General features: G+C 58.3%; 1 protein-coding gene across 1 annotated transcript in view; it reads left to right on the top strand.

The window, feature by feature from the left end:
• Nucleotides 1–23,554, top strand: part of CPAMD8 (C3 and PZP like alpha-2-macroglobulin domain containing 8) — a 79,525-nt gene that overhangs the window by 51,759 nt on the left and 4,212 nt on the right. The window contains exons 23-39 of the mRNA XM_032595324.1: nucleotides 1,278–1,576; nucleotides 2,205–2,430; nucleotides 3,979–4,155; nucleotides 8,809–8,890; nucleotides 11,698–11,854; nucleotides 11,989–12,063; nucleotides 14,992–15,157; nucleotides 16,149–16,235; nucleotides 16,313–16,449; nucleotides 16,880–17,035; nucleotides 17,147–17,209; nucleotides 17,997–18,181; nucleotides 20,119–20,206; nucleotides 21,072–21,146; nucleotides 21,784–21,889; nucleotides 21,976–22,086; nucleotides 23,134–23,343. Of these exons, the coding sequence (XP_032451215.1) occupies nucleotides 1,278–1,576; nucleotides 2,205–2,430; nucleotides 3,979–4,155; nucleotides 8,809–8,890; nucleotides 11,698–11,854; nucleotides 11,989–12,063; nucleotides 14,992–15,157; nucleotides 16,149–16,235; nucleotides 16,313–16,449; nucleotides 16,880–17,035; nucleotides 17,147–17,209; nucleotides 17,997–18,181; nucleotides 20,119–20,206; nucleotides 21,072–21,146; nucleotides 21,784–21,889; nucleotides 21,976–22,086; nucleotides 23,134–23,343 (2,400 nt within the window). The remainder of the gene's footprint in view (nucleotides 1–1,277; nucleotides 1,577–2,204; nucleotides 2,431–3,978; nucleotides 4,156–8,808; nucleotides 8,891–11,697; nucleotides 11,855–11,988; nucleotides 12,064–14,991; nucleotides 15,158–16,148; nucleotides 16,236–16,312; nucleotides 16,450–16,879; nucleotides 17,036–17,146; nucleotides 17,210–17,996; nucleotides 18,182–20,118; nucleotides 20,207–21,071; nucleotides 21,147–21,783; nucleotides 21,890–21,975; nucleotides 22,087–23,133; nucleotides 23,344–23,554) is intronic.

The following is a 23,554-nucleotide window of genomic DNA, read 5'->3' as shown; positions in this document are numbered from 1 at the left end:
ATGGATTATGCTTTTGCTGTATCTAAAAGAAATCTTTTCCAGGGGCATCTGGGTGGCTCAGTTGGTTGGGTGTCCAACTCTTGATTATGGCTCAGGTCATGATCTCGCAGTTAATGAGTTTGAGCCAGGCTCCACGCTTGGGATTCTCTCTTTCCCTCTTTGCCTCTCCCCCACGTGTGCGCTCTCTCTCTCTTTCAAAATGAATAAATGAACTTTAAAAAAGAGAAATCTTGGGGCGCCTGGGTAGCTCAGTTGGTTAAGCATCTGACTTTGGTTCAGGTCATGATCTCACGGTTTGTGGGTTCGAGCCCCGCATCGGGCTCTGTGCTGACAGCTCAGAGCCTGGAGCCTGCTTCCGATTCTGTGTCTCCCTCTCTCTCTGCCCCTCCCCCATTCGCACTCTGTCCCTCTCTCATAAAATAAACTTAAAAAAGATTTTAAAAGAAAGAAATCTTTTCCAATTCCTACGCGTTCTCCTCCACGTTTGTAAGCATTAGGCTGTACGCTTACAAAATAGCTCTGATCCGTTTTGAGTTGGTCCTTGGAAAACCACGCGCGGTGTGGACCTGAGTTCCCTTTTCTGCTTCTGGGTAACTAGTGGTTCCGACACCCTCTGTTGAAAGGATTTTCACTGTTGAATTGCCTTCTCACCTTTGTTGCAAATCAGTTGTTCGCACACGAGCGGGTCCGCATCTGGACTCCCTACGCTGTTCTGGTGAGCCTGGGTTGATGTCCGTACCACACTGTCGTGATTACTGCCGCTTCCGAGTGCGTCTCAATGTCACAGGTGTGAGTCCTTCACCCTGGTTCCGTTTCAAAGTTGTGTTGACCCTCTGGGTCCTTTACGTTTCTATATAAATTGTGGACTCGGCCTTGTCATTTCCGCAAAAGACCCCCCCGTGATTCTGACTGGGATTGCCGCAAATCCGTGTGTCAGTTTGGGAAATAATTACCGTATCTGCCGTGTTGTCCTCTGACCCACAAACACGGTCTGGCTCTCCCTTGATTTGGGTCTGAATTAGCTGCAACAGCATTTTGCAGTCTCTGGCTGTACAGGGCTTTTGTAGGAGTTAGCCCCGTGAGCATCTCCTCTTTCGTGTGCCCTCGGCAAAGCTGTGGGTAAGCCGTCTCCGTTCGCCGTTGCTCACAAGCTGCCTGCAGAGCCACAGTGAGACGGGCCCCCCAGGGGCCCTGATCCTCAGCTCTGGGCACAGGCAGGGAGAGGCAGGATGCCTCCAGGTGCCCCCTCAACACCCTCTCTCCTTCCCTCCGTCCAGAGAGAGTCCACATCTCCACGCCCAACAAGTACGAGTTCCAGTACGTGCAGCGGCCGCTGTGGCTCACCCGTTTTGATGTGGCCGTGCGAGCCCACAATGATGCCCGCGTGGCCTTGTCCGCCGGACCCCAGGACACAGCGGGCATGATAGAGATTGTCCTGGGGGGGCACCAGAACACCAGGTCCTGGATCTCCACCAGCAAGATGGGCGACCCCGTGGCCAGCACGTACACGGCCAAGATCCTGTCCTGGGATGAATTCAGAACGTTCTGGATCAGCTGGCATGGCGGGTTCATCCAGGCACGGCTGGGCTGGCTGGGGTGGGCGTGGGAACCCTGGGCTCCTTGGCATTTGCTGCTTCCTACCCTGTGTCCAGCTCTTAACAGGGGGCGAGGAGGAGGGGGGGGATAAACACAGGGCGCAACCTCAGGTTGCTCACAGTCTGCCTAGAGTCACTTATAAAAAAAATAAAATAAAAAGGTGAGAGCTGTGGTGAAGGAAGCACCCAGGGGCCCTGGGAGCTGAAGTATAGAGGGTCGTCGTGGGGAAGGAAAGTGGATATAAGCAGGTGAAATCGAGGCTGGGGCATTTTACAGGCCAGGCAAAGAGGACATAGGAAAGGAGCAGCTAACAGCTTCTTAGAAGAGGGACATAGCCAAACTGGGTTTTGAAGCCTGCATAGGAGTTCACCAGGCAAACTCGGGAGTGGAGGATGTTCCAGGCAGAGGGCATAGCATGTGCAAAGGCCCAGGGGTTCCAGGGAACTGATGACTTGGCAAACTGTACGTGCTACGCTTGTGTCTCTTGTTGGCCATTTAATGGATGAGTTGACCCTTGGTTTCTCTGTGAGCCCTGTAGCCAGTGTCACTGTTGCCTGAGCGCTTCCTTTCAGCATTCAGCAGCCAGCAGCCTTGGCCTCTTTTTCCAGGTTGGCCATGGCCCAGAGCCTTCCAATGAGTCTGTCATCATGGCCTGGACCCTCCCCAGGCCACCGGAGGTCCGATTCATCGGCTTCTCCACTGGCTGGGGCTCCATGGGTGAGTTCCGCATCTGGAAGAAGGTGGAGGTGGACGAGAGCTACAGTGAGGCCTTTACCCTGGGAGTCCCGCACAGCGCCATCCCTGGGTCAGAGCGGGCAGCAGCCTCTGTCATAGGTGCGTCTGCCCTGTTGCTGGCTTGGGGAGTATAGAGGCGAGAACTGAGGCCGAGGGGCAGGGTATCCGCCCCCGGCTTGGTCTCGCATCAGCCTGTGCTGGGGAATCTGTGCCCCTGGGGCCTCACCTGACCAGCCACTTTGGTGCTTCCTCCATGCCGGGGCAGACCCTGAGATGACCCCAGCCCTGTCCTCGAGGAGTTCCCAGTCTGCCCACCCAAGCCCCGTGTGAAGCAACCCCGAGGGGCAGGTGGTGAATTCCATGAGGGCAGCGAGCATGGGGTGATGTGCAAGAGGACAGAAAGTGCGGGTGAAGTCAGCCGGGTGCGGGGCAGAAGGTGGGGGTCCTGGTGAGGGGAGCAAGTTTCCAGAACGTTTCCTGAGCAGGAGCGAGTGGCTGTGACGGGGGGTCTGGAGGGTGTGGGTGGTCTCCTGTAGCCCGGCTACAGGAGTGGAAAGTGGGGCCTCTGTGATGGATGTGGTGTTGGGTATTGGAAGGGTGGGAAGAGGGGAAGAGGCCAGGAAGGGCAGACAGTCCTCAATGCGGGGGTCTCAGGTCTCTCTCACACTGGAGAACAGAAGTCCTGGGGCCCAGGCAGGTTGGTGATTGTGGCCCAATCAGAAGACGTGGGAGTTTATCATTTCTGAGTCAGGAGATGAAGTCAGAGATGGCCGTGGGGGTCAGTGGCCTGGGTAGGGGTGAAGGGAAGCCAGCAGATGGGCAGGGATGGAGGGGGGGTGAAGGCCAGGACCTGTGTGCCAGTGCCTTCAGCATAGTGGAATAGAAGGTGGAGAAGAAGCTGGAAAGCCCGGAGAAGGGTGATGAGAAAGTAGCCAGGCAGGCCCTGCCATGGATGGAGGCTGCAGGAGCAGTGGCAGCCTCAGTGGGGCAGGAGGAAAGGCCAAGGAAGGAAGGGAGGTGTGATCAGGAACAGCAGGAGTTCAGCCATGTGTGCAGAGAGGCCAAGAAGAGGAAGACAGAGTGCTGAAGGGAGGAAAGCACAGGAGAAATCAAAAAGAGGAAAAAAAAGAACTTAAGAGTATACCAACAATATCGTGTGTGTACAGAAACTTTTTTTAAAGATCTAAATACTTGTGGTTGAAGAGAAAATCACATTTCCTATTGGAAGTTAGAAAAAAAAAATATTTAAAATGGAACCACAGTGACTGGATTGACCCGTCAACGTGTGGGATGCAACCAAAGTCGTACTTAGAGGAAAACGTATAGCTTTAAATGTACCCGTTTTAAAAGCCAAAAAGAAACGAGCATTCAGCATAATGAAAAGGGAGAGAGAGAGAACACCGAGTTGAGACTGGAGAGCAGAGAGGGAGGCGTGTGGGAGAGTTCCAGCAGGTGGCGGCCAAAGCCAGGGCACCCGGTGGGCCACGTGAGCACAGGGCATGGTCCAGTCCCAAAGGCAGCGCCGGCCGTCAGAGGGTGGGGAGCTGGTGTGAGGCCACAGGCCGCCCCGGGGAAAGCCGTCCTGAGTACAACCAGGGCGCCAGTTGAGGCCAGCCTGCAGCCCAGCCCTGTTTTCCTTCCCACCAGGAGACGTCATGGGGCCGACCCTGAACCACCTCAGCAGCCTCCTGCGGCTGCCCTTCGGCTGTGGAGAGCAAAACATGATCCACTTTGCGCCCAACATCTTTGTCCTCAAGTATCTTCAGAAAACCCGGCAGCTCAGCCCGGAGGTGGAGCGGGACACCACTGACTACCTGGTACAAGGTACTGGGGCTGGGTGACTGTGCGGAGGACACGGGGAGGGAGGCAGCCCACGTGCCCGGTGCAGCGGATGTGGAGGGACGGAAGGGAGCGGAAGAGGCCACTTGGGGTAGCCCCCGCCTGGTCGCTGTCAGCAGGAGCCCCGTGTCTGCACCCATTAGGACAAGGCTCTGCATGCTGGGAATCAGCTATGGGGACGGGAGATGCACCTTTTAAAAAATGTAGATTTGCGGGGAGCGCCTGGGTGGCTGAGTCAGGTAAGCATCCTACTTTGGCTTAGGTCATGATCTCACAGTTCGCAAGTTCAAGCCCCGCATCGGGCTCTGTGCTGACAGCTCAAAGCCTGGAGCCTGCTTTGGATTCTGTGTCTCCCTCTCTCTGCCCCTCCCCTGTTCACTCGCGTTCACTTGCTCTCTCTCTGTCTCTCTCTCAAAAATAAGTAAACGTTAAAAAAAACTATAAAAATAGGGGCACTTGGGTGGCTCAGTTGGTTAAGCGTCCGACTTCGGCTCAGGTCATGATCTCAAGGTTCGTGGGTTCGGGTCCTGCATCGGGCTCTGTGCTAACAGCTCAGAACCTGGAGCCCACTTTGGATTCTCTGTCTCTGTCTCTCTCTGCCCCTCTCCCACTCACGCTTCGTCTCTCTCAATAATAAATAAACATTAAAAATAAAAAATAATAATATTAATAAAAATAAATAAGAATGTTGGGTTTTTTTTTAACAGAGCAATATAATAGCAATATAACAAACATTAGAAAAGAGATATAGGGGCGCCTGGGTGGCTCAGTTGGTTAAGCGTCTGACTTCGGCTCAGGTCATGATCTCATGGTTCACGGGTTCAAGCCCCACGTCGGGCTCTGTGCTGACAGCTCAGAGCCCGGAGCCTGCTTATGATTCTGTGTTTCCCTCTCTCTCTGCTTCTCCCCTGCTCACATTCTGTCTGTCTCTCTTTCAAAAATAAATAAACTTAAAAAAATTTTTTTAATAAATAAGGTATAGTAAAAGAAAAATGAAAGGCACCTCAGTGGCTCAGTCGGTTAAGCCCCCGACTTCGGCTCAGGTCACGATCTTGCAGTTCGTAGGTTCGAGCCTGCATTGGCCTTTCTGCTGTCGGCACAGAGCCTGCTTGGGATTCTCTGTCCCCCTCTGTCTCTGCCCTTCTCCTGCTCGCGCGCGCGCTCTCTCTCAAAAATAAGTAAACATTTAGAAGAAAAGAAACGAAACGTTCCCTGTAATCCCCACGTCCATCATAATACATTTATGAACTACGGCATGCTAAACTCCTCTCTTAGACACGTTGGGATTATTTCTCGAGTTTCCCCCCTAAACAATACAGCGTTGAATGTCTTCACAAAAAAACAACACAGCCCCGAATATCAGAAATGACACAGCGCTGAATGTCTTCCGTCGCCAGGAATCAGATCCTCAGAGTAGGGAACAGCCCTATGTGTGGAGGGTAGGACCTCTGGGTGCCCTGACCTCAGCTTCCTCTTCACGTCTTGGCCCTGCAGGGAGGGGGGACAAGGGAGACTGTAGCCTCGCCTCTGTCACGGGCACCTGCTGTGTGTTCTCAGGTAGGGCCTGTTCTCAGTGCCTTGGTTTCTTACTTATGTGTGTAGCAAGGGAGTTAAGATCAGTTGATGCCAAGGTCCTGGGGCCTCCTGGGGTGTGCTTCTGGCCCTGGGCTGGAGGTGGAGTGAAGGAGAGGAAGGAGAAGGTTTGACCCGTCTGTGAAGCTGGCATCCACAGCGGGCAGGTCCGTGCATTTCTACCCGTGCTGCCCCAAGTCACCTTCCCGGCCACCCCCAGACCAATGGTCCTCATTTCCCAGATGAGCAAAGCGAGAGTCCTGGAAGCAGCCAGCCTGAGACCATTCAGGGGCGAGTGGCGGGGGCTTCTGAGATCCCAGGCTCTCCTGGCTCAGCCAGCCAGGGCACTAGGTCCCCGCCAGGGTGAGATGAGAGCCCACGGCCACGACGTTGGAGGGTTCTGCTTTCGAGAAAGACTGGCATGTGCCCAGCCCAGATGATGCCAGGCCCCTCTCCGATGGGGAAACTGAGGCATGAGAGCGCCTTGATCCCTGAGGCGAGCCTGGGGTTCCTGCCTCCTGGCCTGTTAAGGTTCCCAGTGACTGTGCTTCTGGATGAGATCTCCAAAAGCAGTCCTGATGATCTAGAACCATCCGTCCTCAACGGGAAAAGGAAACAGCGAGACGTCATGATGAAAATGTACAGCCCTTCGATGGAAAAGTAAGGTGGGTTGCCATGGCCTGAAAATCTGGCCTGATAAGGGCTGACCAAAGACTGCTGGGAAGCCCAAGCCCGCTCAGTCTGTGGCTGGGGACGCTCAGGTTGCTGAATCCATCCCGGCAAAGGGCCTTGAAGGCCACCCCTAGTCGTAACCAGCAGCGCGGACCTCTCTTGGACAGCCAGACCCTGTGCCCTTCAGCCAATTGGCATTTCAGACTCTACCGGTTTTCTGCACACTCGCTGGTGTTCGTTTCCTGGGCCCACCTTCACAAGTGCAGACGCTTTGCAGGGAGGCCGTTTTTTCCAAGTCGAAGGTTTCTGAGAGCCCTGCATCAAAGCAAGCCCACCAGCTCCGCTTTCCCGACAGCATTTGCTCACTCCGCCACATTTTGGTGATTCCTGCGATACTTCGAACTTCCAGATTGTTGTTATATTGGCATTGCCGCGATCTTGTGCTAAAGCTTGAACGGAAGAGGAGTTGCTTCTAACGGACGAGGAAAGAAGGCTTCTTGAGCTGCAATCTGCTCCTGGTGAAGATGCCGTTGAAGACTGTTGGAACGACGACACAGGGTTCAGAACGTCACAGAGGCAGAGTGGAGGGGGCGGCGGCAGCGGGATTTGAGGGGACGGACTCCGATTCCGAGAGAAGTCCCACCGTGGGTGAAATGCCACCAAACAGCACCGCATGCTGCAGAGAAGTCGCTCGTGAAAGGAGGGCTCCTTCGACGCAGCGAACTTTACTACTGTCTTATTTAAGACATTGCCACAGCCACCCCAGCCGTGAGCGACCACCACCCCGATCAGTCAGCAGCCGTCACGTGGAGGCAGGCCCCTCCACCAGCAAAAAGATTACGACTCGCAGAAGGCTCAGATGACGGTTAGCATCTTTTTGGCCATGATATTTTAAAGTTTTTCTTTTTTTAAAAATTTTTAAAAAATATATTTATTTTGAGAGAGAGCGCACGCACACGTGCACAGCAGGGGAGGCGCAGAGGGGAGAGAGAATCCCAAGCAGGCCCTGCATGGTTGGCACGGAGGCCCACGTGGGGCCCGAACTCACGAACCGTGAGGTCAGGACCTGAGCCGAAACCAAGAGCTGGACGCTCAACTGACTCAGCCACCCAGGCGCCCTGGTCTGTTTAAATTAAATAAACCAAGGCACGTACATTGTTATCTTAGACATAATGCTGTCGCAGGCTTCGCGGACTATAGTGTAGCGTAACCATAACTCTAAATACACTGGAAAACCAAAAAACTTCATTTGACACGGTTTATTGCAAACGGGTCTGGAACCGAACCCGCGGTATTTCTGAGGGATGCCTGTACCACCCACTGGGTGACTCAGAACAGGACTGGATTCACTCTCAGCTCCGGGGGCCAGAAGTCCAAAGTCAAGGTTCAACAGGGTTGGTTCCGTCTGGGGGCTCTGGGGGAGCCCGTCCTGTAGACACATCCCCGTGCTCCCTGCTTCCGTCTTCACAGGGCTTTTTCCTGCGTCTCTATTTGTGCCTCTCCTGTCTTCTAAGCACATCAGTCCTTGGATCTCGGTCCTCCCTTACTCCACGATGATCTCATCTGGAGATCTTCCGCATAATTGAATCTGCAAAGACCCTTATTCCCCGTAAGGTCCCATTTTGGGGTTCCAGGTGGCCATGAATTTGGGAGGGGGGGGTCACTGTCCATCCGGTATAGCGCTCCCTTCTGCTCTTTCCACCTCCGAGGGTGCAGCACCGTCCTTCCAGCGGGGAAGTTGCAAACCTTGCTGCTCTCCAGATCTTTCTTTCCTCCGGGCCTCAGCGTCTCTGCCCACACTGTCTCCACCACCTGATCCGGGGCGGCCCGTCGTCCTTGCCCGCCTGGACGGTGCCCACCTCCCGGTCTGCCTGCTTCCTCCCTGGACCCTACGGACCACCCACTGCCCATGTCCCCTTGCGTCCCAGCCCCGCTCACACCGCCCGTGCCCCCCCTGCTGCCCTGGCAGCCAGGCCAGACCCCCAGGGTGGCCCGAGTGGCCGCCTCCCCTCCCTCCCCTGCCCCCTTGCTCTTCTGTTCTCTGAGCACACCAAGCTCTTGTGGCATAGTGCCCACCCCCGGGGACAGAGGGTGCTGCCTCGAGATGGTGCACGTCACCGACCACCCAGGCGTGACGGGTATGTGAGTAGGGGTGACAAAGAGGTGATGTCAGGGAGCGAGAGGAATAGAGTGGAGGTTTCGGTCGCACCCGTGGAGTGGGGTTGCGCATCTCCGGTTGTGGGTGGTGGGGCAGTTTCCGGGGCCTCGGCTGTGAGCGTGGGGCAGTTTTGGCCCCCCCGGATGGGAGTATTACATCACGTGGAGGTCCCACGGTAGGACGAGGCCCAGTCCCAGCGGCTCGCCAGGATACCGACCCCTCCCTTTGCCCCGCAGGCTACCAGCGGCAGCTGACCTACAGGCACCGGGACGGCTCCTACAGTGCCTTCGGGGATCGGGACGCATCGGGGAGCATGTGGTGAGTCCCCACTCCGGAGGGCATGGCCGCGGGGTCTCTCCACCTCCCCCCCCACCCCGGAACCACAGCCTCACGCGCAGCACAGCAGGGCCAGGATGCTCGGGGCAGATCCCCGGGGTGACCAGGGGGCCTGGCTGGGAATTGGAGACAGCCGTGGCCCCTGCTCCCCCGGGATTCAGAGGGCAGGACGTGGGCAGGTGTGCGGGGCCCCGGGTGTGGCGAGGGGGTGGGGGTTCTGCTGCTGTTGCCGCAGTGCCCCAGGCGGAGCCCCTGCCCTCCAGCCCCTCGGGAGCAGGTCCTGGGCGTTCCGGTCTCTTCAGAGACCACTGGACCCAGAAATGGGGGTGACCCGGAGTAGGAAGGGGGTGGGCTGGGAGAGGCCATACCACCGCCTGGAGGCTGAAGTCGGGGGGAGTGTGTGGGCACAGCAGCCTGGGGCCTGGTTTCCCTTTGGCTTTTGGGGCGTCCAGGGCAGGGATGGGCTTCAGGGTCCCGGAGGGAGAGTGGCCGGGACCAGCGGACTCCTGGGGCAGGCACGCACAGGTTTTAGGGTATGGGCCATTTCGCATTTTGGCGATTCACGTCAACAAAGCCTGGAGCCACCACTTGAGTTTCTTTCTTTTCCTTTCCTTTTCCTTTTCCTTTTTTTTTAGTTTTGGTAAAGTACACAAACAAAATTTATCATCTTCACCATCTTAAGCATCCAGTGCGGTGACATCGAGTACATTCACCCTCTCGTACAGTCGTTACTGTCTGTCTCCCCAGAACTCTTTTTGAAAAAACTTTTTGTTTTTTTTTTAAAATTTTTTTTTGATGTTTATTTAATTTTGAGAGAGACAGAATGCGAGTGGGTTGGGGCAGAGAGACAGGGAGGCACAGAATCTGAAACAGGCTCCAGGCTCCGAGCTGTCAGCACAGAGCCCGACGCAGGGCTCGAACCCACGGACCGCGAGATCATGACCTGAGCTGAAGTCGGACGCTCAACCGACTGAACCACCCAGGCGCCCCTGAAAAAAACTTTTTGTTAATGCTTATTTTTGAGAGAGAAAGAGTGTGAGTGGGGGAGGGGCAGAGAGAGAGAGAAAGACACAGAATCCGAAACAGGCTCCAGGCTCCGAGCTGTCAGCACAGAGCCCGATGCGGGGCTCAAACCCATGAACCATGAAATCATGACCTGAGCTGAAGTCAGATGCTTAACTGACTGAGCCCCCCAGGCACCCCGCGTTGTGCTTTTGTGAGACTGCGAGCGTGTGCTTGAGATTCACGCGCGCTGAGCAGGTGTCAAAGTTTCTTTCCCTCTTAAGGCCGAGCAATAAATATCTGGCTGTATGGATACGCCCGGTTTTGTTACTCTGTTCATCAGTCTGGACAGCTGGGGGGGCTCCCATGGTGTCTGGGGCGACAGAGCTGCTGGGAACACGGGTGCACAAATATCTCCTTGAGACCCCGCTTTCGTATTTGGGGATATCCCCAGAAGTGGGACCACCGGGTCGCATGGGAATGCCACCTTTAGCCTGTCAGGGAACCGCTGACCCACCACTTCCTGTTTCTTTAGCAGCACACAGGGCTCCGGTCCCTCCACATTCTTGCCAACACTTGTTGGTTTGTGCCGTTTGGACGACAGCCACCTGATGGGCGTGGCGGGGGGGGAGCCACTGGGTTTTGAAGAGCGGGGACTGCGCCCCCGTCCTGAGTGGGGCGTTCTCTCGCCGACGGTTCTATCGCTCGTCCCTCTCGGCTCCTTGGTTTCCATCCAGTGTTTCTCCCGCGATTCTTTTTCACCCCCTCATTCATCCCTCGGTCCCATCAACTAAGTCACTCGGGTGCACCGTGACAGAGCGGGGAGGGGTGCGGGGTGGGCAAGGCACAGGCCGCAAAGCCAGGGATGGGCAACTGTGACCCAGAGGTGGGCTGTGGGGAGGCCAGGCGGGGGTCTTGAGGGTCCAGAGAGCCCATCCCAGAGCAGGGGTGCCCGAGAGGCTTCCTCCGGGCAGAGGCACGTGGGCTGAGTGTTGAGAGACAAGTGGGACCTCGTCCTGTGTAAATGGGAAGGGAAACGTGCCTGGACACGTAGCTGAGGCTAGTGGGTTGGCAGAACGTTACCAACTTCAAGCCACAGAAATCTGGCCGATAGGCAATTCTGAATGCCACTTCACGCCACAGTGCTGGGGAGGCCACAGGGTTGGCCAGTCTGGCAGCCCCACAATGCATCGGGGCCCCGGGTCTTTCCTTGGGCCCCTGTGGGCTCTCTCAGCACAGTGGCTGCTCCCCTCACGGTGGCAAAATTGCAGCAGCTGCTCCCAGCATCACCACATGTGCCCATTCTAAAGTCACTCTTAGGGCCAGGGACTGAAATGCCCCTAACTGTGGCTGGGTGGGGCCATCAGGGGTCTAAGCATCTAAGGCACCTGGCTGCAGGCTTCCAAGAGAGACTGGAGATCTCTCTGGAAGACTGGGGATCTCTCAGGGAGTGGCTGTGGAGGGGCAACAAGGAAGGTCTCCTGCATGTGGCAGGGGGAGGCAGGGCTGGACCAGTTCCCGGGAAGGCCTTGCGTGCCAGACCCTGGTGCTGCAGGGAGGCGGGCCTCTGTCATTGGGCCCTGCTGGGTGCCCACACACTTCCCTGGAGTGCTCACAACAGCCCCGAGAGGGCAAGCCGGACCCTCCTGTGTTATGGGGGAGGAAGCAGAGACTCGGGCAGTGCAGGGAGGGTGCACGGTTCCTCGGGGTGCCCACGGGAGGTGACCTTTTCTGCACCACCGTCCCCGACCCATGGCCCTCCCAGCCCCTGCCTCATCCTGTTTTAGGCTCACGGCCTTTGTCCTGAAGTCCTTTGCCCAGGCACGAAGCTTCATCTTCATCGACCCGCAGGAGCTGGCGGCTGCCAAGGGCTGGATCATGCAGCAGCAGCGGGGGGATGGCTCCTTCCCGGCCGTGGGCAGGATCCTGAACAAGGACATCCAGGTGAGTGGCCTCTCCGCCTGCTTCTGGTGCCTTAGCCCTGCCCCCTCCCCCACTCCCGGGTGCTGTCTCGGGCCAGCAGGAGGTCAGGGGCTGTCCCCTCTGGCTCAGGGTGAGGCTCCAAAGTCCTCTTGCAGGGTGGGATCCACGGCACAGTCCCGTTGACGGCTTACGTGGTGGCTGCACTCCTGGAGACAGGCACTGCCTCGGAGGTGAGCACAGGGCGGCTGGGGGAGTGGGTGGGCGACGTCCCCCCTGCAGGCCAGGCTGGCCGTCCTCGGGCAGGCTTTATTTCTTCCTCGATGCCCTCCTTCCACTCTTTTTCATGCTCTCCTGTGGTCCCAGGATGCTCACCTTCTTGTAGCCCGGGCAGAGGATTGAGAGGGTCCTGTGACAATCGTCGGTGGGGGGGGTGGTGTGGAGGTGCTGTATCCTGAGTACGAGACGTCCCAGGACTATCTGACACCCCGGGAGCCTGTTTGGGGCTACATCACGTTCCTGGCTAGTGACCCATGGGCTCACTTCCGGGAGTCCTATACCAAAATTTGTGAAATTTTTTGGGGGGAAGGGTCTAGGACCTCCATTTACAGCGGGTACTGGAGCCAGTCAAGGTTTAGTTGTCCCCAGGGACTGGAGAGCCATTGTTGCTTCTGTGAAGCGGGGTGCGTATAACACGTTCCCTGCGGTGAGGGCGTCCCTGGTGGACCCCAATCCTGGGAGTAGGGACCCCACCATTCCTAACATCTGTATCGGTTCTACATCCCCTGGTGACGAACTGCGAATTGTGGCTTTTCTCAGAATTCGTGGCCTCCCAATCCAGATTGAACCTCTGGGTCTAGGGTTTGCCGTGACCTAAGATCTTCTAGGTCCTGTGCACTTTGCCTGGAGGGCCCCTTGCCCCGTGTTAAAGGGCTGAATCGTGTCTCCCCGAAATGTATATCCTGAAATCCTATCCCCCTGTCTTAGCCAGCTCGGGCCGCCGTAACAAAATACCACAGTCCAGGAGGCTTAAACCACAGACGTTTACTTCTCATAGTTCTGGAAACTGGGAAACCCAAGTCAAGGTTCTGTTTGAGTCAGTCCTTGGTGAGGGCTCTCTTCCTGCCTTGTAGACAGCCACCTTCCCGCTGTGTCCACACATGGCCTTTCCTTGGTACGCACGTGTGGAGAGAGAGGGAGTTCTGGTGTCTCTTCCTTTTTGTGTAAGGACCCTAAGCCCATTGTGGGGGCTCCACCCTCAGAAGCTCAGCTAAACGTAATCACATCCCAAAGGCCCCGCCTCCTAACACCATCACATTGGGGTAGCGCTTCAACGTATTGTGGTGGGGGGCCCAGACAGCACCCCCATACCTCGGAATGTGATTAGGGCCTTTGAAGAGGTAAATCAAGTTCAAATGAGGCCATCAGGATGGGTCCTAATCCAATATGACTGGCGTCCTTATACAAAGGGGGTTGGACACAGACACACACGCACAGGCAAGACGACGTGGAGACACAGGGAGAAGACAGCCAGCTGCAAGCCCGGGAGAGGCCTGGGACAGCCTCTTCCCTCAGTGGCCCACACCGTGACCTCAGACTTCTGGTCTCCAGATCTGTGACACCTTGTCTTTTTTTTACTGTTTAAGCCACCCACTTTGTGGCACTTCGTTACACAGCCATTGCAAACTCATACACCCTGCCTCTAGGATGGCCAGTGGTCCTGAGGGAGTCCCAGGACCGGGGGTGGGGGGGGGGGGCTGGTGAGTGCCTGCACCTCTGAGGCCGAGGGACCCCGGCCCCTCCGCATCCCCTGAGGCGGGCCCCTCCTGTCTCCTCTGGCTCTGATCCTTCTTCCAGTTAAATGGACTTCCAGGTCATTCGGACCCTGTCACACGTTTAGAGCTGTGTCACGTGTGTCTTCATCCACTCCGGACTCTGAAGGCCCCTGTGCCCTAGGCTGGATCGTGGCCCCTGGATCGGGGTCCGGGCTGCTGTAGCAAGTACCACAAACTGGCTTCAGACAGCACGAGTTTATTCTCTCACAGTCCTGGAGGCCATACGTCTGAGGTCCAGGTGTCAGCAAGGCTGTGCTCCTTCCGAAGGCTCTAAGGGAAGGTCCTTCTAGGCCTCTCCAGCTTCTGGAGGCCCCGGGCATTTCTAGTCTTGTGGCCACGTCACTCCAGTGTCTGCCTCTGTCTCTGCATGGCCCTGTGCCTGCGTCTCTGTGTCCTCTCCTATGGGGACATGGTCCTAACTGCGGTGTGTCGAGGCCCCAGGAGGTACATGGTATATCTCAACGCCCCGCATTAGGGGCAGTTTCCATACTTTGTCCTGATCTAAAGATGGAGAGCTTTGGGAGAGCATGCTTTCGGAGATCTTAACAGTCTAAAGCAGAGATGTCTTTTTTTGAGAGAGAGAGAAAGCTGGAGTGGGAGAGGGGCAGAGACAGAGAGTCCCAAGTGGGCCCCACACAGCACAGAGCCCAGTGCGGGGCTCGAACTCACAGAACCGTGAGATCGTGACCTGAGCCAAAATCAAGAGCCAGACGCTGAGCCAGCTGCACCACCCAGGCGGCCTAAAAGCAGAGTTATCTTAACGCCATGGCTCCATCGGTGCCCACGGGAACACCGTTGCTCATTTATCAAATTCACGAATGCTTCTAATCACTCATTTTTTCCATTTAACCAATATGCTTGGGCAGCTTCTCTGCATCAAGCCCCCGCTGGACAGCGGACTCAGTTTCTGTCCTCCAGTGGCTCACATTAGGGCTGGGGGAGAAGCATGATCAGGGTTGGTGGGCTTCCTGGAGGAGGCAACACTTGAAGTGAGGCCTGGAGGATGAAGTGGGCCTGGGCAGGGGTTCTTAAAAGCCAGTCTGGTGAAGGGGTGGGTGGGACAGGGTGGTCAGGGCTCTGCCTGATTCCCCCAGTACTTCTCTGGGTTGATACACTGTGCTCAGACCTCATTCGGAAGAAAGCTGGCACCAACAGAAAGGGGATGGGGTTTTGAAAGCCAGGTCCGCAGGCTGCGGGAGCCCTAGAAGGAGGCAGAATGAGAGTCTGGGAGCTCTCCCTAGGTGCGCCCTGGGAACCTGCGGGTGGGCAGGTGGGTGGGGGAACAGAGCAGCCTCGCAGGGCTCCACTCCCCACCCCATCCCGCAGGAGGAGAGGGGCGCCATTGCCAGAGCGAGGCACTTCCTGGAGTCCAGTGTGCCCTTGGCCGCCGACCCCTACAGCAGTGCCCTGACCACCTACGCGCTGACCCTGCTCCGCAGCCCAGCAGCCCCCGCAGCGCTGCGAAAACTCCGCAGCCTGGCCATCACGCAGAGTAGGTGGCTCCTGATCGCCACCCCAGAGGCCACCGTGGGGCCCGCCCACCGTGCATCTCCCTAAACGGTTCATGAACACACGCATGGAGCTAAGGAGGCACCCTTTGCTCAGTCTGTTTTGTTTGTTATTCGTTGTTGCATCCAGCGGCTCCATTTAATGAAGTGGCTTGAGCCCGTGTGTCATTTTTCTCCCTCGTGGAATAGGGGATAGCCCAGAGGGCAGTAGAGAACGCCCCAGGCTTCCTGGAGACCAACCCCCAGACAGGGTGCTGGGAGGCAGGGAGGGCCCCCCTGCCTTCCATCGCCGGGTGAACCTTGGGAAGGAAGCCGTTTCTGTCTGCAGGATGTTGGTCTCTCCACCCACAAAATGACTACTCACTGTGCTTGGGGAGCCCCAGTCGTGGAGACCTCTCAAACCAAGCCCCCTCCCGGCCCTCATCCCACTACCCGCCCCCCACCCTCCCCAGCAGCTTTTCTGCTCATGACGTCACCTGAGAAATGCTTTCATTGCTAAGAAGAAAAACAAACAAACATTAAGCAGAATTCTGAAACTACCCGATTGGATGACAGTGTCTATTTAGGACTAACTGCTTGAGATCTGGGGCAGGGAGCACGGATTTCTCTGTGGTCCGAGGGCCTTTTACATCACACACGAACTCAGAATCCTTGGAGCCTTACCAGGTAGCAAGCGGCTTCCTCGGTCCTGAGTGGGGATGGCTGGAGCTGCATCAGGGACCCGTCAGGAGGGAGGCCACCGATGTCTTCCAGGGGTACAGGAGGGACTGGGTCCGTCATGTAGTTGCAGATCTGAGACAGCCCCAAGGCCCTTCCTGTCCCAGCCATCTGCCCCTGGCACCCTACTCCCCTGGGGTCCACCCCCCCACCCCCGCCACGTCTCTCCTCGAGACCCATATGCACTGACACTCACCGCGGGATGCCAGGCTGAACACTTAATTGGGTTGTGGCCCCTGACCTGCCCTGGCCCTGCAGATGGGGTCACCCACTGGAGCCTGACGGGTTCCCGGGACGTGGACAAGGATGCATTCCTGAGCTTCAGCGATGGGGTCTCTCAGTCAGGTACTGGCCCCCTGCTTTGGGTGCTGGGTGCTGGGTCCCGCCATTGGAAGGGTCCCAGCCAGCCTTGTCCATCGCAGTGGTCTCAGCCGAGGTGGAAATGACGGCCTATGCCCTGCTGACCTACACCCTCCTGGGTGATGTGGCCACGGCCCTGCCCGTGGTGAAGTGGCTGTCCCAGCAGCGGAACGCGCTCGGGGGCTTCTCCTCTACTCAGGTGAGTTGAGCAGGGCCAAGAGGAAGGGGCTCAGGTCCCGGCGGGGTCGCTGAGGCCCAGGCTCAGGGCTCAGAGTTCGCCAGGAAGCCACCACGTGCTTCAAGTCCCAAGGCGGCCCCTGGAGATGAGGAGTCCAAGAGAAGGCAGGGGGTGGGGCCTGAGGGACAGATGCACCCGGCTTTGGGACAGGGACCCAGCCTCTGCCTCTGTGGGCATGCCCGCCTGTCATCAGGGCCCCCAGGCCATGGATGTCTGTCTGCCGCAGATTCACCCTCCATTCCACCCACCTGGGTCTCCGGCCTTCAGAGAGGGTCCATGGTGCCCCCAGTTTGGGCCACACCTCTGGGGATGGGGTGGGGCGGAGAGCAGGGAGGGACGCTGCTGGCTGGCCCATTCCCGGGGCTGACAGCGCCTCCTGCTGTGTCCCCAGGACACTTGTGTGGCTCTTCAGGCCTTGGCAGACTATGCTGTCTTGTCATATGCCGGCAACGTCAACCTCACCGTCTCCCTGGCTTCCACCAACCTGGACTACCAGGAAACTTTCGAACTGCACGCGGCCAACCAGAAGCTTCTGCAGACCGCGGCGGTGTGTATTCCTGGACCAGGGCTTGGGGGGCAGTGCTGGCGGCCCCTCCCCCCTGCCGGCCACACCCCCTCGTGTGTCTGCAGAGGGTGGCACGGCGTCTTCTCTCTTCAGATCCCCAGCCTCCCCACGGGGCTGTTCGTGAGCGCCAAGGGCGAAGGCTGCTGCCTGATGCAGGTGGGGCTTCAGGGAGGGAGATCGGGCGCTCGCTGGGGCTTCTGGAACCTGGGGACGCCCCGAGGGGCAGGCTGGGAGCTCCAAGCTCAGTGGCGGGCCAGGCTGAGTGGGATGGAGGTGTGTGGCTGAGAGAGACCCCGGGACAGACTGTCTGACCCCCGTCATGCAGCCCAGCCTGACCAAGGCAGGTGGCCATGCATTCTCTCGAGTGTGGGTCCCCCCCCCCACAAGAAAATCCATTTGCTCCTCAATCCAGTGGTCTCTGACCATAAGCAGACGCCCTCCCCCGCCCCCAGGGTTTGCCCAGGGCTTCAAGTCTGTTCTCCCTGCTGCTGTCTGAACCAGGATGTGCCCCCCTCCCCCGGACCCAGCCTCCCGCCCCCCCCCCCCCCCCACAGCTCCTCAGTCACCAGGCCCTGGGATTTAGCTGCACTCTGGGCTGGGGCAGGCCAGCCTGCGGGCTCCGGCTGGTGGTCAGAGGGCAAGTCTGCCTGGAGACCCTGAAAACCTCAGCTTCCCCATCTCTAAAATGGGAGCCCAGACGACACAGCGGAGAGGTGGGAGAGGCCTGGAGGCTGTTGGACCTGGGCTTGACATGCGTGAAAATGGGGTGACGGTCATATCTGCACCCACTTGGGCACTTGCAGGGCTAAACGAAGTAACAGTTGTCCCCACATCTGCCATTCATGCCACTTTTGTCATCATTCTGGCCATGGCCCTGCCTCTCCCCTCCCCCAACCCCAGGTTCCCTAAGCTTCGGTCCTCCCACACCGCCCCCCCCCCCCAGATTGATGTCACCTACAATGTGCCAGACCCGGTGGCCAAACCAGCCTTCCAGCTGCTCGTGAGCCTCCGGGAGCCTGAGGCTGAGCAGCGGCGGACCCCCGCTCCCGCCTCCTCGGCCGATGATGACGACCCAGCAGCCGACCAGCATCACCAGGAGTATCAGGTGACCCTGGAGGTGTGCACCAGGTAAGGCCACCTCCCCGCGGCCAACACTCCTGCCTGGGTCTCAGAGGAGGGCCATATCAGAGGAAGACAGCTCCTCCCAGGCCCAGGGTGCTGAGCAGGTGCTCAGGGTTGGTGTTTTGCATCAGTCTGAGCCTGTGGATTGTGATGCTATCAGCTGGCATGCCTGGGGCATGCACCTGCTCCCTACCACATTTCCCACTGCTGTGGCCGGACCAGCCCTTGTGGCTTTTGTTACAGTTGCAAGATACCCTCGGCAACAACTCTCAGGGAACTTTGAGGGACAAGGTTCATGACTTATTGGTCCTAGAAGTTACACAGCATTTCTGGGACCAGACAACAAGGTCACAGGTACAGAGAGAAAAAGTATGCACCTGGGGCTCTGCCTTGACTGGGGTAGAGGGTGGGGATCTAAGGTTTTGCCAGTCCATTCTCATATTTTTAATGTTTATTGATTTATTTTGAGAGAGCACACGTGTGAACAAGTAGGGGAAGGGCAGAGAGAAAGAGAGGGGTGGAGGGAGAGGGAGAGAGAGAATCCCAAGCTGGCTCCGTGCTGTCAGAGCAGAGCCCGACACGGGGCTCGAACTCACAACCGTGAGATCATCGTAACCTGAGCCGAAATCGAGAGTCGGACACTTCAGCCCCGTCAGTCCACTCTTTTTTGGCGAATTTAAAATTAAGGGCAGGAGTTAGGGAGCAGGAAGGGAAAAGCAGGTTAGTTATCTCGGCTGCCCAGGGTTTTCTATAAGGGGAACTTCATGTGTGTGGGGCGCCTGACTCCTTGTCTAGTTGTTGAATCTAGTAGCCGTGTCAAACAGCTGGTGGTACGTTTATCTAAGATGGGTATCTTTGACGTGGATGCTTTTGCAAGCAAGTGCTTAAGGTCAGGCACTTAACGCTGCAGATGGTTTTTGAATGAGAGAAGGAAACAGAAGCTTCCAAATGGATGCAGCAGACCCCAGTGACAGGTGAGGCAGGTGGCCCAGGTGGGGACAGCTGTTTGTGGCCCCTGCCCGACTCACCAGAGCCTCAGGCCTCTCAGTTTCCCGAGGGTGACCCCAGGACCAGGTCACAGGGGTCCTCAGGGGGGGCACGGGCAGCTGCCCTCAGAGGATGCTCGTTGCCATGGTGACAATACGGGAGCCCAAAGGTGGATGGTTGCCGTGGCATCCAAAGCCCACTGGGGCTGCCAAGGCCACTCTCCCATGACCCTCAATCTGCCATCAGCTGGGGTAGAGGGAGCAGGAAGCAGGCAGACTGGCCCAACTCTGGCCCCATTAGGCCTGCTGGGGACATGCCTGGGCTCCCATGGCCCTATGTAGCTGGGGACATCTCCGTTCCTCTCTCGGATGTATGTGTGCCATCCAGATATGGGCTTACTCAGGCCTCACCCCAACAGGAAGCCTCCCCATCCTCCCCAGGGGCTGCGGCCACCATGGCCCCTTGGGCCCAGAGTCTACCTGTTCCCCTCTGAATATCAGTCACCTTCCTTGTCACCAGCACGCGGCACTGGGAGGTCAATTGGGCATACCCCAGAGGTCAATTGGGCATACCCCATGTCACAGAACGGGAAACTGAGGACAAGCACTGGGGAGTGACTGAGTATCTCCAGTCACCTGGGCTCCCATGGCCCCACGGAAACTGCTTCCTGTGCTGGGGACACAGCACGGGGTTCGGGGCAAGCACAACCCAGAGTCAGTAGACCTGGGTCAGGCCCAGAACCCTCGGCAGGGCCCTCTCCTTACGATCTTAGGGTCTCAACTGTGAAACGGGCTGACCAGTGACCTGTGTTTGTACAAATGGGCCACCCAGCCAGGCCCAGGGCGGGTTCGCCCAGGACTTCAGGCGTGGGGATTGTGGCAGGGGGCACAGAGGGGGCCACGAATTCCACCGTGGGGCTTGAGCTCGAGGGCCTGCATCTCTCCTCTCGTTGGAAGGTGGCTGCATGCGGGGTCCTCCAATATGGCTGTCCTGGACGTGCCCTTGCTCTCAGGCTTCCGGGTGGACATTGAGAGCCTAGAGCAGGTGAGGTGGTGCCGGAAGGCGGAAGCCAGGCGGGGTCTGTAGCTGACCACCCTGACCAGGTTGCAAATTCCCAGCTCTTTTTTTTTTTTTTTTTTGGCCTTTCCGGGCAAAGTTGGTGCTTTTGGGCTGGTCGCCTGCTGAGGGGCAGGTGGGGAGGGGTGGGATCCAGGTGGTGGAGGAGGGATTCAGCAAATATGGGTGTGCTTTAGGGACAACATGGGGTGCCATAGGATGCCCTCCGCCCTCGTTCTCCGGAGACCTACCACTACCCTCAAACTCAAGAGAGACGAGCCCCATGCCCCCTTTTGTGCGAGGGAGGCACAAAAAGGGGAGTGCTGTCTTGCCCGAGGCCGGAGGAGGCCTGCAGTGTAGGGAGGATGGAGAAGGAAAGGCAGGGGGTGGGGGCGATCAGGGAGGCTGGGAAGAGGCAGGGTAAGGAGAAGGGCCAGCACAGAAGCCTTGGTTTTATGGATCAAACACGGAATTCCCAGGCTGGAGGGTGTTACATGTTGTAGATGAGGTAAAAGCAGGTGGCAGGGCCCAGCTGGGCACCTCGGGTTGCCTTGGGCTGGGGCTGGATCAAGGGAGGCTGCAGGAAGGGGAGGGAAGGCGGGAGCTCGGGGTACCTTCTCCTGGGTTCCTGGGGGGCTGGCAGGGCACGGGTCACACTGACCTCCATCCCCTGGGCCCGGTCCATGGCGACTTGCCGGACAACCATAGGCAAGCCCCCAGCCTCTGGGGCCTCGGCTTCCTTCCGGAACTGGCCCACCTCCCACTGACCAGCGTAGGCCCCACGAAGACCGGGGAGGAAGCAAGCACTGGGGACAGGGGCTGGGTGGACCCTGACCTCTGGCTTCCTCGCCAGCTGCTCTCTGACAAGCATTTCACGCTGAAGAGGTACGAGGTGGCTGGACGCAGAGTCCTCTTCTACTTTGATGAGGTACCGGCAGTGGGGTGGGGGCGGGGCAGGGGTGGAGGCTCCGACCGCACCCCAGTTAGTGAGGGCAGAGCTGTCCTGGCCCAGTGTGGTTCCTGCAGCCATCTCCTATCATGAGAAAGAAACGAGGGCAATCATAAATCCAGGCAGAGCTGGCACAGCTGGTGGCCTTGTGCCCCAGCCAGCTCAGCTCACGTTGGTGGGAAAAGTTGGGAGGGATGTGGAACGGTATTCAGGCAAAAAAAGGAATGAAGCACGGGTGCATGTGGATGAACCTGGAAAACATACTGGATGGAAGAAGCCAGACACGAAAAGGCTTCGTAGTGTATGATCTCATGCACATGAAACGTCCAGAACAGGTGAATCCATAGAGACAAAAAGCGGATTAGCGGATGCCAGGGGCTAGGGGAGGGGAGAGTGAAAGACCGGCAGAGATGTTTTTCCAGGTAGGATGGAAGGACCCAGAGAATTGAGTGGAATCAGGTTCCTGTGTTTCACACACCCCCCTGGGTATCCCCCCCCCCCCCAAATCGGCCAGTTCTGGGCGCATGCTTTGAGGCAGAGCAGAGCCTAGGGGCCCTAGCTCATCCCTGAGCCTAGTGGCCCCAGCCAGGCCTGAGCCCGTCCGCTAACCCCGCAGATCCCCAGCCGGTGCCTGACCTGCGTGCGGTTCCGGGCGCTCCGTGAACATGTAGTGGGCAGGACGTCCGCGCTGCCTGTCTCTGTGTACGACTACTACGAGCCTGGTAGGCCCGCGCCCGCCCGCGCCCGAGCTCAGTTCCTCGCCTTGTCACCCATCATTTCGTCACTCTTTGCCTCCCGCGTCCCGCAGCCTTTGAAGCCACGCGCTTCTACAATGTCAGCGCGCGCAGTCCACTTGCCCAGGAGCTGTGCGCAGGGCCCGCGTGCAACGAGGTGGAGCGCGCCGCGGCTCAGGGCCCCGGTGAGTGCGCGGGGCCACTGCCACCCCGACCGTCCTTTTGGAGCTCAGATCAGAGCGGAGAAGGGGGGTCTCCAGGCAGAGGGGGACCGCTTGGTAAAGGCAGGAGAAGAGGGCAAGGTCAAGGGTGAACATTGTGGGGGCGGGGCCGAGCAGAATGTCGGTGGGCAGCGGAAAGGGGCGGGGCCGAGCGGGGTGCAGGTGAAGGCGGGAAGGGGCGGAGCCGAATGGGGTGTGGGCGGGCAGTGGAAGAGGGCGAGGCCTAGCGGGGTGCAGGTGAAAGTGGGAAGGGGCGGGGCCCGAATGGGGTGTGGGCGGTCAGCGGAAAGGGGCGGGGCCGAGCGTGGTGCAGGTGAAAGTGGGGAGGGGCGGGGCCCGAATGGGGTGTGGGTCAGCGGAAAGGGGCGGGGCCGAGCGGGGTGTGGGCGGTCAGCGGAAGGGGGCGGGGCCGAGCGGGGTGCACGTGAAAGTGGGAAGGGGCGGGGCCGAATGGGGTGTGGGCGGTCAGCGGAAAGGGGCGGGGCCGAGCGGGGTGTGGGCGGGCAGCGGAAGGGGGCGTGGCCTAGTGGGGTGCAGGTGAAAGTGGGAAGGGGCGGGCCCGAATGGGGTGTGGGTGGTCAGCGGAAAGGGGCGGGGCCGAGCGGGGAGGGAGGGCGCCCAAAGCAGAACCCGTACCTCTCTTCCTCCACAAAATAGAGGCGTAGCGACTGCAGGGCCCTGGCCTTGAACTCAGAGAGCGGCCGCAGCAAAGTGTTGGGCGGGGCTGGGAGGGGTCCTTCAGGGCCTTTTTATTTTTCAAACATCTTGAAATGGGTTTAGATTGCTTTCGTTGATAAAATTTTGTTTTCGTAAGTAGTAAGCAAACACTTGAATGAAATTCTACCAAGTCAGGGCTCAGGGACTCCCAGTAACTGTCGGGCCCCAGGCCCCACCCGGTGGAAGGTAGTCCCTGCCCCCGGGGACTTTTCCCTCACTCCAGGCCCGGTGGGAAGCGCAGACCAGGTGGGGATTGGGGTCCCCCAGTCCCTGCCGACTTCGCCTCGCCCCCAGGCTGGTCCCCAGGCGAGCGGGGTCCTGCTGCCGCCCCAGAGGAGGGGGCGAAGATTACGCGCTGTGGCTGCCCCCGCGACTGTACCGCCCGCGGGGACCCTGTCTGCGGCTCTGATGGCATCGTCTACACCAGCGCCTGCCACCTGCAGGAGGCCGCCTGCCTAGGCCGCGAGAGATTGGAGCCCGCGCCCCCTGGCCATTGTGTCCTCGGTGAGGACCCACTCTGGATCCAGCCTGTGGGACCCCACCTCTCCCTGCATATAAATAGTGCATCACCCTATCTTTTTCATTACCTCTTCCTCCTCTCCATCACCTCCTCCTCCCCATCATCACCTCCCCACTCCCCCAACCCCCTTCTAGCATCACTCTCTCCTCTTCCTTCCTTTCTTCCCTTCCTCCCACCGCTCCTTCCTGAATCTCA

This window comes from Lynx canadensis, chromosome A2 (assembly GCF_007474595.2).
Source record: "Lynx canadensis isolate LIC74 chromosome A2, mLynCan4.pri.v2, whole genome shotgun sequence".
In the NCBI taxonomy this organism is placed as follows: domain Eukaryota; kingdom Metazoa; phylum Chordata; class Mammalia; order Carnivora; family Felidae; genus Lynx; species Lynx canadensis.
The sequence above is the reverse complement of the archived record's forward strand: the minus strand, read 5'-3'. Positions and strand labels throughout refer to the sequence as shown.